This window comes from Chaetodon auriga, chromosome 16 (assembly GCF_051107435.1).
Source record: "Chaetodon auriga isolate fChaAug3 chromosome 16, fChaAug3.hap1, whole genome shotgun sequence".
NCBI classification, from domain to species: domain Eukaryota; kingdom Metazoa; phylum Chordata; class Actinopteri; order Chaetodontiformes; family Chaetodontidae; genus Chaetodon; species Chaetodon auriga.
The window spans coordinates 3828290-3842113 of record NC_135089.1 but is presented as its reverse complement, the minus strand read 5'-3'; the positions used below and the strand labels follow the sequence as shown (position 1 = coordinate 3842113).

The following is a 13824-nucleotide window of genomic DNA, read 5'->3' as shown; positions in this document are numbered from 1 at the left end:
TTCCTGCAAACTGACAACACAACAGCTCGGCTCAACCTGTGCAACTATCTCGTGTAGTGTATCGCTCCAAGTCGGGGCGATCTGGTTGGTTGCTGCAGAATACTACTGAGCACTTATTGGCCATCGCGTCCATCTGTCTCCTGAAGGGAAACCCCTCCCTAAACTTAAAGTTCCCATCCACTTTGTTGAGATTTTTCTCCTCCACTATGCGGGGCATGGCCTTTCCCCTCCTCCCCTTCAAACCCACTTCCAGACTCGGGTCTATTCACAGTGTGTGTGTGGTCTCCAAAGTGTGGTTCAGGGACCCCTAAAGGTCACTACAGGGGCTCAGAGGAGCCAAATTTCACCATTTCTTTTGCCGTGGTCCCTTTCCTCAAGGTGCATTTAGGCACTTCAAGCAAGTTATAACCCACCACAACCTTTTCATTCAATAAAAGATATTAAAATTATGTTTAGCTTGATATTAATGTCATTACAATCATGCTAATAAATGATTTATTTAACTAAATAACTGCATTCACGATGAGTGAGGTTCCCTGAGAACACTTCTTTAAGTCGGGTACCAAGGGTCCCTGACCCTTTTCGGAACTGTTTACTCCACATTTTGCTTAGTTTTATTATTATCACTTCAAACGTATCATGAAAAAATGCAACCTGACTCCAAAAATGTTGGGACTCTGCATAAAACAAACAGAACAGAATACAATGATTTACAAACAAACTGTGTTTAGTGACAAGTTTTCTGAAGTGTCAGACAGTAAAGAGTGTAATAAAGCCTCATCCACATTATTCAGTTATCATCTGATCCATGTTTTCCTACTGTGTGTGCACCCACCCAGTTATATATTAGCCACAGTCACTGTCCCAAATGAAACTCAAGCTGTATAGTTTTTTTTGACAGTTTTTCTATCATGCCCTATGTCTCAGCACTGTAATACTCATCGTTTACTCTCATTGGACCTGCAGGTTGTTCAGGCTTCAGCATCTTGATAACGAACACATGAGCAGGGCGTCTGCCTGCAGGTAGACTGAAATGTCACTCAAAGATGATTTTGATCCACCATCTGCACAGTCCAAGATGATTACGATTTATTTTTAGACTTCAGCTACCCTTGATTTTCTCTGTAAAACCCTTGTGTTGTTTGGAATTATTGAGCATTCTGGGTAGTCCTTCATCGTGTCACGCTTTTATACTGTTACACCACAAGATGGAGCCAGATCACACATGTCCCAGGCAAATCACTGCTTTGGGACGTCGCACTTCTGTGTCTCCACTCAGTGTTCTCATCGACACAAGCAGACACACGTAATGGAAAAAGGCAGTTTATTGCAACGCAAATCAAACAAAAATAACCAAATGTATGCATGTAAAACCAAAATACTGCTGTATTGGATAAAATGGGATAAATGAACACACGTGGTAGCTTAAGATTTGATAGATTCCATAAATAGCTGCACAGATTTAAACAAACTGAAACTGTTTGATTACTTAAGCGGGAATGACTTGCACCTTCAGGGGCGGCACACCCCGGACACCATTCAGTCACACATAAAACACACTGCTCGGTGCTAAGTCACCGTAAGGACAGTCTGTAAAAAGCTATCCTCTACTTGATACGAATAATCTCTTCAAATGGTCCTCACATCTCTCTTTGCAAATGGCTGCATCCAAAGAGCTGCAAGTGCTGTTTTGGTTACATTTTGACAGGAAAACTGAGTAAAACAGGCCCAAGGTGCACAAACACACAGACGGCGTCATGGGAAGGAATACTGATATTCAAATAAGGAGCAGGATACGTTTGAAGGAAATAAATGGATGCGTTGGGAAAGGTTGGAGTTTGCAGAGCATGGTCGCAGTTGAAGAGACTCACAGATAGTACAAAGTGGCTGTGGGAGAGTGAGAGAGGAGTCGAGCAGATAAGGCGAAGGAGGAGGGAAAGAACCAAGAGAGACGGATCCTTTCGGCTTTACGACTTCACGCTCATGGGTACAAAAATCCAGAGATGGTGTCGTGACTTTCCTGTTGCATTATCATGGAGCTGTTGATGGTCTGGGTGGATGGCGGGAGCGGGGTTTAGGTCAGGTTTTTGGGCACGGTCAACGCAGCATCACCAGGCAGACAGGCTGGGGGTTAAATCTCTGTTGCTGTTGGTCTGGAGCTCCTAGCTGGGAGAGAGCGCAGGGCTGGGTTCAGTGCTGATGTTGACCAAACACTCGCTGGACTTGAGGCTGGCCAGAGACTTGGAGCTCGGTAAAGAGGCCAGAGAGCCACACAGGCCCAGCATGGAGGGAGTGTTGTCTTTTCCTACAGGGACAAAAACAGAGAAAAGGGCAGAAGAAAACTGAGCGTCTGAACATGCATAGTTCAAGCTGCCCACATGAAACAGCATAAGCAGGCATCAAGCCGGCCTTTGTATGAGTGTGTGTGTGTGTGTGTGTGTCCACGTGCATGGGTGGCTGCCTCTGAGAGGCTTTTATGCAGCAGTGGAAGGAGCACAAATACATTCCTACTCAAGCAGAAATGTTGCTACTTCACAACTGTGTTTTCTGGACAGTATGGAAAGAAAAATGGCTGACGTCGCCAAAAGAGCGACAAGATGACAGGAAGCTAACGATCACTGGATGTTTGAGCGCTGCAGACAGTTTGCTGTGGTGGAGGAGAATGAATGAAACATATTCTTACCTGCTGAAGTCCAGGCAGCGTCTCCGTTCTGTCTCCCATCAGTCTTCTGGGAGTCCGAGTTCAGACTGACTTCAGCAGAAAGTTGCTCCAAACTGTGGAAACTCCTCCTGGACGGACAAAAGCATCATCACGTTTACCTGACGCAACGTTCGGTGCACTGATCGCACCTGTAAGCACCTGCTGATTCATGCTATGTGTGTTAGTTACATATATTTAGAAACACGGAAAATCCATGAATACAGACAATTATAAATAAGCTGGGAACACGCTGCTGAAGGCAGTTCACCTGCGGAAAAGCTTGACATCACCCTGGTTGTTTGTGACGGTGGACCACTGGTTGACCAGCGGGATGGAAAGATCTTTAGCCAGATGGGAGGAATCACAGGGCATGAGGGCAGAGCTGGACGAAGAGAACAAATCATTCAGAAGCAGGTACATCCAAAGTGTGTGTGTGTATGTGCGTGCGTGTGCTCTTGTGTTTTCTCACAGTTGTGCCTGCAGCTCCAGCACGACGGCCTCCAGCTCCTTCTTCTCCTGTTGGCTCTGGACTGTCAGCTCCTCCACCTTGGCTCTCAGACACTTGTTCTCCGTCTCCACGTTCTTCAGCTGCGACTCCCGCAGGCGCACCAGCTCCTCCAGGTAACCCTGCATCATGAAGGTGAGGAGGTTTATGTGCAGCAGCAACAAGGACTTCAACATTAGCTTGTTAGCAGCTGTCGCGCGTCACCTTCTGGGCGTAGACGATCTTAAACCTCTGCTCCATCTTGCGGCACTTGTTGCTCCAGCTCTCCTCGTCGGTCACCAGAGGGATGTAGGGATGCTCCGGGACGCTCTCCTCGCTGTTGCTGCTGTCCACGCTGTGGCGGTCCTCCTCATCGCTCAGGTAGTCGTAGCTGCACAGCAGGGGGGACACGGTGTTGCAGCGGCGCACATGCACACAGATGATGTGATGCTAAAAGCTGAGTGACGGGTTCAGCTGAGTCAGTCTCACCTCTGAGTGAACTTCAGGTAGGGCGTGTAGTCGATCACCGCTGGGGACTTCCCATCCAGAGTCTCCCCCTTCAAGCAAAAACTGCACAGAAACAAACAAACTTGCATTGTAGGAAGATCAGTGGAACTGTTTTATTAAAATGTAGCACAAAAGCCGTCAAACGTTTGTTCAGCCTTATGTGCACACAGTGCATGCAGCACAGTGTACTACACATGGAGTAAACATGTTTCAACATTTAAAAAATGGCCACTTTTGTACTTTATGTGTCAGACATCCTTTCATCTACATAACTGATACAGAAATACATTAAACATGAGAAAGCACATATACATCTTATCACCATGTATCATTCATGAATACATGCTCTCTACTAATACCTTCACAGAGTTAGTAACGGTAAGAGTTGGGACCCAACATGAGGATTCCTAAGTCAGATATACTCACATCTGTTTGTTTTATTACAAGAAATAAGTCTGAACTACCAAATGACTCGGTCTAATCACTTTGAAGATCCATTTGTCCTCCCAAAATAGAACATGCTCCACTCAATATTCATATATAATTCATGCAGGATCCTTAAAATGGCTTGCAAATATATATCACTGGGGTGTACGAGTGTGTGTGCGCTTATAGATTAAAACATTCTGCATGTGTTCACCTGAAGTCGATGGCACTCAGTCCAATCAGCATGCCGGTCAGGACTGTGGCCTCCTCTCTCAGCATGATGGCTCCATCATCATAGAACCGCCTGTCAGGTGAAGAGCTGGTTATCATCTCTTTCAGAGACAAAGCTGCAGCCACTTAACGACAGATTTGACATGTTTGATGTTCTGCAGCTGCGTGTGCTTTCCTCACGAGCAAAGAAAGTGGTGTCTCTTACTTTCACTTGAAAGGCTGAGTGATTAATATGAGCAGACAAAGGCACAGTGAAGGTGCAGCATCGCTGCAGCAGAGGTAAGTCAGGATGCAAAGTGTTGCTAAAATTAACAAAATCAGACATTTCAGTCCGACCTGGTTGTTCTTGTGTCCCGCAGAGCAGTGGATACATATTCAGACAGACGCTTCTCCATCAGCGCCACTCGAATCCACGCACGCCCCTGTGGGACCATGTGAGAAGTGAGTGGGAACAGAGGGCCTCCTCTTCTGCTCTCTCATGCAACATCCCACACACACACACACACACACACACACACACACACACACACACACACACACACACACACACACACACACACACACACACACTCATCGCCACGCACACATCTCTGCGTAGAAACACCCTTGCCTTTGCTCGCGATGTGCTGATGTTCTCGATGTTCTCGATGCTGGCGATGCAGTTGTTCTGCACCTTGCTGCACGCCAGCCGGATATACTCCCAGAAGCTGCGCTGTCCATCTGAGCTGAACCAGCTTCCTGAGCCTGGTCCAACGAAAGCACAGCAATAAAACATCTCTGCTCTGACAGCAGCACACACCGCGAGCATGCAACCACAGCAACACTGCAGCTAACTGTGTTTTCACTGCCTCAAAGTCAAAGTCACATTAGCCGATCCGTCCATCCTCTCCTGCGCTATATGTTACCTGCAGTGTTACCTTTGAAGCGGTGGCTGAGGATGTGCTCCAAAATGGCGGCAAAGTTGATAAACTCCTCGGATGAGTCATCTATGGGCTCTGCTGTGTACTTTTCGAGGAGAGTCTTGACAGAGAATCTGAAACAGGAGCACACAGAGAAAGAGGACTTAGAAAAACACGAGCCAATGCAGTGGAAAAAAATCCACCTCTCTACTTTGCATATGCAGGGTTTGAACTTTCAGCTGGCTGTGTGCTGCACAAGCCGCTGAAAAGCAGCCGTGTACTGTACCCCGGCAGACAAATGTGCTACTGTATTTGAACCCTGCAACAATAGCAGAGCGCAGGATTTTTTTTTTTCGGGAACCACGCCATCTTATCACACTGAGGTCACCCCAATTGTCTTGTGTACTGCACAATGTACCCCTTCAGTGCTTTGGCAGTGTTATCATGAAAACAATACAATTAACCCCCTGTCTTTTCAGCCTTTGTGCACGCTGTGCTTCCAGGTCCCTTTGGGTCTTGTCTCTCTGAGGGACCGGCCAGCATCAAAGAATGATCAAATAATTCCCTCCCCCTCATCTATACATGGTGGTCTGATCTATTTAGGGCAGCCGCTGTCGGAGCTTCAGTTTGGCTTTTGACCTCACACGCTCGCCGTGCTGCACCCGCTGGCAGCGATGCAGCTTGCATGTTAGGATCCGGCATCCAGGCACGGGCTCGGGCTGACCGCCTCTGCTTCGATGGGCAACACTAGCATCACAGAGGGCAAGACTGCCCTGGCAGTGGGAAGCACCTCCATAGCCAGGGGAAAAACTACTGTCTCCTTGGGCAACTCCTCCATCTTCAGGGGAGTGACCACCACCTCCATGGGAGACTCCACCATCCAGAGGCAAAAGACGACTGTGGCTCTGGGACGGGCCAGCTTCAGCCGGGGAACCACGACCACCTCCTTCCGCAAAGCCTTGATGTCCAAGCGCAGGAACACCTAGATGGAAAGGACTGCTGGAGCCAGGGCTAAGACACCCAAAGAAGCCAAGCAGTCCAAAAAAGACTCTAACAATGAGTGGGAAGCCACATTCTCGTCAAGCAAGACCTCCTTCACCAAAGGCAGGGTTTCGATCCTGAGGACTAAGTACGCCATCTCCTGGGGTAGAACCTCCATCTCCTGGAGCAGAACCACCGTAACTTTGGGCAGCATCAGCTTAGCGGTGGGCAAGACCTCTGTGACACGAGGGGAGACCACGAGCTCTCTCACCACTGTGACCTTCACCTATGGGACCAAGTCTGTGTCTGTGGTCAAAACCACCCTCATCAGGGGCAAAGAAACACACAGCAACATCTACTGGGATTTTCACACATGACTCCTGCACACACTTAAAACCCCAAGGATATTTCTATCTGGTCAGTTTTAGCAGGTCAGTAGTACTAAGAGTCAATAAAAAAAATAGCTGCTATGTTTGAGATCAATGTGTGTGAGGAATTACAGGTGAATGTGGCATCATCTGTTACCTGTTTGCACAACGGATTCCCGAGTAAGAGAGTGCGATGTGAGCTGCAGATCTAATGGGTTTGTAATCAAAAGCCATGCTGAGCGTGTTATGCAAATGCGACAGCGATGAGATGATGGTTTATGGTGTGTTTCCTTGGCAGGGAGGGAAAGTGTGAAACAGCCATGTGGGATGTATGCAGAGACACAAGAGAGTGTGTGTTTTCATCCGCACTGTTCTCCTGTATATTGTGCATGTACAGTCGTCAACATGTCGACATCTTTGCTGTCAATGTGGTGTTTTCGTGCACGCTGATAATAAGAGTGGTTGATGTTCTGAAAGTCTGCCTGCATTTCCATCACCACACCGCCGTGTGAGCACCAGGAAACACAGTTTTGAAGGAGCAAACTGTAAAAGCTGGTTGATATAACAATGCTTATAAAAGTAACATGTCTAAACTCTGCTTGGCTTGATTGTTTTGTAAATAGACTGAGTTTTTGTGAGCTATTCTACAATTTGTGGTAGAAATTAAAGAGTGAAAAACAAGTGCAAACAGTTCCGCAAGGACACAAATGGGCTCTAAACACCAACTGAAGGAACCACACCCATATTTGAAATGGAGGGACACAAACACAGATGAGGTACAATCAAAGCCTGAACATGTGGCGAGCATGAACGCATTCGTCTCTCCTCGCATCAAATGTGACACAGTGCCACTCACTGCACATATGGCGTATACAGTCGTACACAGAGGCTTGTCTTACAATCAGAGGCTATAGGGAACAATGGCTCAGAAGAAAGTGATGTCACCGCAGATTACCCCCTTTGCACAATGTGTCCTTCAACCGTCTGGTGTCGTCGTGGAGATAAGACAATCGCTCCTCTGTCCCTTTCCCCCCAGATAGGCTGTGGCCACCTACGGCTGCCTCTGTCCATTCACAGGGACACATGGGTGGTATGTGGCCTTCCAGAGCCCACGTCCATCAGCTCAACGAAGGCATTATGCGACACGGGGGTCGCGCTATCCACGCTTAGCATTCTGGTCTGCTCTGGACTGCAGCTGATGTTACTATTATCCCTGAAGGGCAGAGCAGGTTGTGCTGCATGAGCGTGCGATGCTTTGCGTCGAGTGAGCCCCGAACTCCGCCGTCGAATCTGGGTCAGGAAGACGAGCTTCTCCTCAATGGGCAACACCAGCTTCACCGAGGGGAAGACGGCCTTAACCCTGGGCAACACCACCATAAAGAGGGGAAAGAGCAAGCTTGCCATGGGGAGCTCCTCCATCACCAGGGGCAGGAGCACGACATCTCTGGGCTCCTCCACCATCACCAGCGGGAAGACCAAGATCTCCCTGGGGAGCGCCTCCTTCAGCAGGGGATCCACCACCACCTCGTTTCGGAAAGCCATCTTCCCCAAACGCAAGACGCTTTAGATGAGAGGGGGCCTCTTCACGGGGCGGGGGGAATGGCGCAAAATGTCACAAGAAAACAGCACCGTCACAGAGAATATATGGACACCACCACCGCATCTGCACAGGGTCTGTTCCAACTGAGAGCGAAAACTGGATTAAATCTACTTTTGGACCTTTGACTTGTTGTTGGTCGTGCCGGATTTATCGAGGAAACAGGTCAGTGGCATCTCAGTTCTGCCTCATAACGTCCCCTGCAAATACCAAGTAGGTCAGTCAGGTGTAATGGAGCCCCAGGATGTTCGGTAGGGTTCCTGCTGGACGTGCTCGGCTCCACCATGACCCACAAACTGGGTTTTACTGAAATCCGCTTGGCAGATGATGCTGATCCCATAGATGTTTGCTCGTAAGCACAAATATTGGGGGAGAGAGTTACAACTCCACAAAGGGATCTGCACACAGGTGCTGCTCTGACGTGTACCATCAGTGAGGGGATTTTGTTAGACCAGAATTGTTCTATTCTGTCTAAAACTTAAGATAAAGAGTGCATAATAAAATGTTCAGTGACAGTGACAAATCAAGCAATTCCTCATTATGCAGAGCATGGCGTCTTTGGAAAACCACCGAGTGCCCCCAGTGGTTCCCAGGGCCCAGTATGGGAACCACTCATTATCGGCTAAGCTACCTGTTTGTTGACGTTACAGCAGGCATAATCATAATAAAGGAAAGTCTGCCTTGCCGGCCTCTCTGATAAAGCGCCGGCGTTATCTCTAAAGGAACATGACGGCAGATGATTGCACATTAACTGAAGTGCTTTGATCTGAAGGGGGATTGCTGGCGTGCCTCAAATGCAAATGGATGGAGTGGAGTAGCAACATGCTCTTGGTACGATTTGACACTGAAAAACAACTGCAGGGCCTTCTCACAAGCTTCTTTTGTGCCCCCTCTCACTCAGCCTGGATCGCTGCCAAGCCCACTCCCAGCTCTCTTTAAATGCCCTCTTGTTCTCCCTTCTCACCCCTCTACTGTACTTACACAAGTGTGTTTGACCCGCGGCACCACCCAGGACAACCAAAACCACATTTATCAGCAGCGACGCCTCACCGAAACACACAAAGCTTCGCATTAACTCTCTCAGCTTTCATTTTCCCCCATAAACATTTCCCTGACTCCTTTCTCTTTCTCTCCCTTCCTCTTTCTGTCTCTCTCTTTAGTCTTGGCAAAACCAGCAGGATCAGATGACACAGGCGGACTCCTCACTGGCCGCAGCATTGTGTAACACCAGCCAGGCTGTGTTTATCATCCTGGACTGCTGGGGGAGACGTCCTGTCCTGTCCTGTCCTGTCCTGTACTGGATCGGCACAAAAGGCCAAGAGAAAGAATGCCGCGTGCTTTGAGGAGTGTTAAGATGAGACTGATTATTTGGGCCAAATCAAAATAGACTAAAAGACGAAAAATGCAGCAACAGCTGGGCGTGTCTTCCTCTCGCCGGCCCCCTCTGTGAATAAGAGTCCAGGTTAAGTGTTTCATGGTCAGAGGAGGTGCAGAGGGATTCATGTGCAAGACGGACAGAGAGGGTGTTGGGCTGAGAGGCGCTGAGAGCGTAAATCAGATGTTTGAACCTGACGGGGGGGGGGAAACGAAATGAAGAACAACAGGCTGTCACAGAGAAACGCTGGTGAGAGAGGAGGCCGATCCGCCCAAATGTTTAGTCAAGACAGAAAGTTCTGCTGTAATTTCACATACTTGATGATGTTGGGGAAAAAAAATCAGAAATCAGGGGAAAAGCAACATATTCCAGCATGTGGCTCCAAAGATTTGTCGACGTTTCCCATTATTTCTTAAACCACGAGAGGCGGAAAGTGGCAGCCCTCGTTCAGAGTGTAAAAAAGCACAAAGTCGCCCACTTGCAGAAGCGTGTCCACGAGATGTGAACATGCAGCCGTTCCTACAGCACAGAACATGTTATTCTCCAGAGCCACGCCCCACAGGAGCTCCAACCTCAGCCGGGACGCAGCTCATCGCCGCCCGCCCTCCTTTCACTCCCTGTTCCTCTTGTTTACAGGAAGCAGCTGCAGGGATAGCACCTCACATCAGACCTGTGGAGTCTCACTCATCTTATCTGTTTTCTTAGGTTCACCCCAGCAGCACCGCTCCTCCAGGCATGGACGACGCCACCGGAGCCCTTAGCCAGACTAGAGCGACCAAACAGCAGATTTCAAACTGGTTAGCAGCAGACCGCTTTGTGCCGCTGACCTTCAACATTTCGTTAAATTCAGCTCAGATGCACAAAGTTAAACTGGATCTCCATGAAAATCCCACCGGCTGCACAAAGCCTGCCGTGTTAAGATAAGACCTGTTGCTAGTGGCAACAGCACAGAGATCCACGGTGACACTGCCGCCACTGTGGACGTGATGAATATCACCGAGTCCCTCCAAAGCCATTCAGACAAAGTTCATTTAGCTTCTCCGATGCTGCCAGGTTAAAGACGCTGCAGCTAGAATCAGGCTGATTTCAGACTTTACAAGCTTTCTCCTCATTTTGCAGAAGCAACTTTTTCACTTTTCTTATTTTCTATGTGCATGCAGAAAAAGCTCCCTGTGCAGATGAAAGTGTTTGATCAGGTTTTCCTCTGTTAGACACAAATGTCTCTTGCTGTGCACATGTGGGTCAGATTCAAAGCGAAACACTGAGCAGACATTAGACAAGCTTCCGTGCCTGGTACTGGTCACCCACATTCGGCCAGATCACGTAAACACACTTTCAAAACGGACTGTGATGCCAGTTTGTCAGGACCCCCCAGTAACAGACCCAGACCTGAACAGAAGCAGCCCCCCTTTTCTCTGAAGTCCCACAAAAAGACATAACTTCACCAGGCGGATTGTTGGGAATTGAACTTGTTAATCTCTGTGTGTGCTGATTGTATTTAAACGTGTACGATGTGACAGCGAGGGAAAAGAGGTCAGACTTTCTATCTACACACACGTGTTAGGGGGAAAATAAAGGCTTGGCTTGGTGTACTAATCTAGCACTAACGTCGGCTTAGCTCCTGTAGCCAGGCAGCAGTTCAAGCTGTGGACGTAGCTGCGTCTCAGCAGCGCGACAGAGCCTGGATCCTGTGCCCTGCACCAACACGACGCCCAGCCTGCTTCAACGCACCGCCAGAGGCCCGCTGCCGATCCAGGATCACGAACACACAACAACCTTCGACTACTTGAATCAACTCTGACCACAACGGCATCAAGAAGAAAAGCAAAAAAAAACAGGTCAGAAACATCAGGAATGAGGAGACGCAGCTCCGACAGCGCCACAGACTTGCCCGGAAGAAGCTGCCCTCCAACTGAACCTAATCAATGTCATGTTAGACTGTGTAGTAAGCGTTACTGATGGAAAGCTGTTTGAGATTTATTTCTGTATCGTCCTGCGTGTTTGTCATTAAAACGCTTACATGATTAAAACGGTCTTAGCACGGTCAGGTCGGACTGAAAACAACGGTCTTTTTGTGTCCTCGCTAATCTTTGTGTGTGCTGTGAGTCCACTGTGAGAACTTCTCTTTCTTTGCAGACATGCTCTGTGTGACGTTGTGTGTTTTGCTTCACTCTACGTGTCACTAAAATGCAGACGGGGCCTTGGACAGAAAGGTACTGGAATAAAAAGGCTTGATTGTGTGGCTATTTGACAGTCTGGACATTGTCTTTTTCAGTTTTTTGGGGGGCGATTTGTGTCGTTTCAAACAAACCAAAGACAGACAAAGAGTCACTTTGGCAGAACGCCTGCACACTCTGCACAAATAATTAGCTCCCTGTCAGCAACATCATTTATGACTTCAGTCAATTTGCAATCCAAGTCCCATAGTAATGCTATAATAGATTTAACGAGAGCGTGATGAAAGCAAAGTAAAGCTAAGATCTTCCTACAAGCCTCTGGTGATATCGAGTATAAAAACACTATAAAGCAGGATAAAGCCACGACAGAGTAGCTGTGACCATTAGTGGATCAACAGAAACAAAACCAGCAGCTCTTTCTTAAGACAGAAATTCTCTTATTGCAGCTTTTTAAGTGTAATTTACTGTTTTCATAGTCTTCTGTGGCAGTAATTTGAATGTATTTGGGGCCCCTCAGGCTCTGTGAAGATTCATTGATATGAAAATAATTGTTAAATAAGATGCATTTTAAGCCGGAGTCTTGTAGAAATATGAGTGTTCGACACTGAGACATTAATAATGGATGTGTATTTTCTGGAATACCATTCATGACTGCAGTTTATTTGCAGCTCATTAACTCTTGTAACCCTGCAAATAATATCTGAGGGATATCATCAACACATCACATCTCCTCCGTACTGCTGTTATAAATATATATTTCCTGTTGAGGAACATTATTGGACTAAAACACCACGAAACAGGAAAACACAGACACTCAGCGGACGACCTGAATGTCAGTCATAACATTTGAACACTAAATCCAAGAGGTGCAGTTCAGCCCAGCAGCCCGACATTTTGTAAAACTGGAGTCTTATGGAGTAAATTAAGGCTCCGCTCAGCTCTGACGAGGTCTGATGCGTTTGAGTTTACAGCCCTGACCTCTCCTCACACTGCACAAGACAGTCATACGAGGACTGCACATCGTGGCCCTTCAGCGCTCGCTGTTCTGAGCAGGCTGAGGGACACTGATGGGGGAGGAGTCCTTCACCGCTTCAGATGCCCTTGTCCCACACAGACACTCAACCTGGCTGTGATGGAGAAGGAAACCTGCTGGTGGTCGTTGTATTTTCTCTCCTGCTATGTGCTAAGACGGTCTCATTTTTATCCTCTGAAGCTGCATTTATGAGTATATGTGGGAATCAATCAGGTGTCTCAACCTGTTAGAAATAAAAAAGACTTTTAGAGGCATCCAACATAAATGTCAGACCAGAGATTTGATCTTCAGACGTTTGAGCAAAGTGCATCCAGGAAGGCAAAGGTCGCTATTTGAGAAGAATCTGTGAAAAATACAGGTAATTTTATTTATTTATTTATTTCCAAACGAGGGTGTGATGGCAGGGGTATGTGAAGGTGAAAACGCACCTGCCTCCTCTCCACCCCTCGCCTTTCTACAAATTTGTGCATTATTCTGCATCAATTTCCACCTCTTTTGTATCCTGCTGCCATTGTTTCCCCCCTGAATTAGCTTGTTAAATAAGCATCCTCCATGGTGGTCATCTTATTGATGTGATGAACTGAGCAGCATGCAGGCACTGGCACTTGCACATAATACAGCCTGTCGACGGTGTCGTGATGTGTACCTGCAAACCGTGATGAGGTTTTTTCGCTCCACGCCGACGCTCCGAGCAGACGCCTTTTTCGATGTCAGACCCATAGCCATTGCTGTCTGAATGCAGCCCGACTCCATCCAGCGGCGGCCCCGGGGCCTCTTCGGGATCCGTGCCCAGGCCAGGACCCCTCCCTCCCCTCCTGTGTCCTACAAACACCCGCTGTCCTCTGCGGGGAGCCACGGATGCTTCTGCTGGAGGAGGAGGAGGACAGGAAAGCGGCGAGCAGCGTTAGTTAAGTTAGCGATGATGAAATGCACAAGTTCCGGTTAGATGTTTCGAAGTAAAATCACCTTCACTTTCTACGTGCTGATTGTCGAATAATGATACTTTTATTTCCTCTTTGATTTCCGGTTTTGTTCAGCGTACGTC

General features: G+C 47.8%; 1 protein-coding gene across 2 annotated transcripts; it reads right to left on the bottom strand.

Moving 5' to 3' along the window:
- Positions 1-1307: 1307 nt before the first annotated feature.
- On the bottom strand, positions 1308-13824 carry rundc3aa (RUN domain containing 3Aa). 2 transcript variants are annotated; one of them, XM_076753363.1, is made up of 11 exons: positions 13426-13824; positions 5267-5382; positions 4960-5093; positions 4686-4771; positions 4333-4422; positions 3675-3755; positions 3411-3576; positions 3171-3328; positions 2970-3083; positions 2684-2790; positions 1308-2305 (listed from the first exon to the last, which is right to left on the bottom strand). In XM_076753363.1, the coding sequence occupies exons 1-11, from the start codon at positions 13530-13532 to the stop codon at positions 2163-2165; spliced, it is 1302 nt and encodes a 433-aa protein (XP_076609478.1). In that variant the 5' UTR covers positions 13533-13824; the 3' UTR covers positions 1308-2162. The 2 variants fall into 2 exon arrangements, with proteins under 2 accessions (XP_076609478.1, XP_076609477.1); XM_076753362.1 differs by having other exon boundaries at positions 5255-5382; positions 13426-13703.

Bases quoted from the DNA above. Each gene is read 5' to 3' on its own strand.
- rundc3aa (XM_076753362.1), bottom strand. From the start codon at position 13,532: ATGGAGTCGGGCTGCATTCAGACAGCAATGGCTATGGGTCTGACATCG. The intron at 4,772-4,959 runs GCAAGGGTGTTT...ATGGTCCCACAG, and splicing joins TCAGCACATCGCGAGCAAAG to GGGCGTGCGTGGATTCGAGT. The intron at 3,756-4,332 runs GTGAACACATGC...GTTTCTGTGCAG, and splicing joins CTGAGTGCCATCGACTTCAG to TTTTTGCTTGAAGGGGGAGA.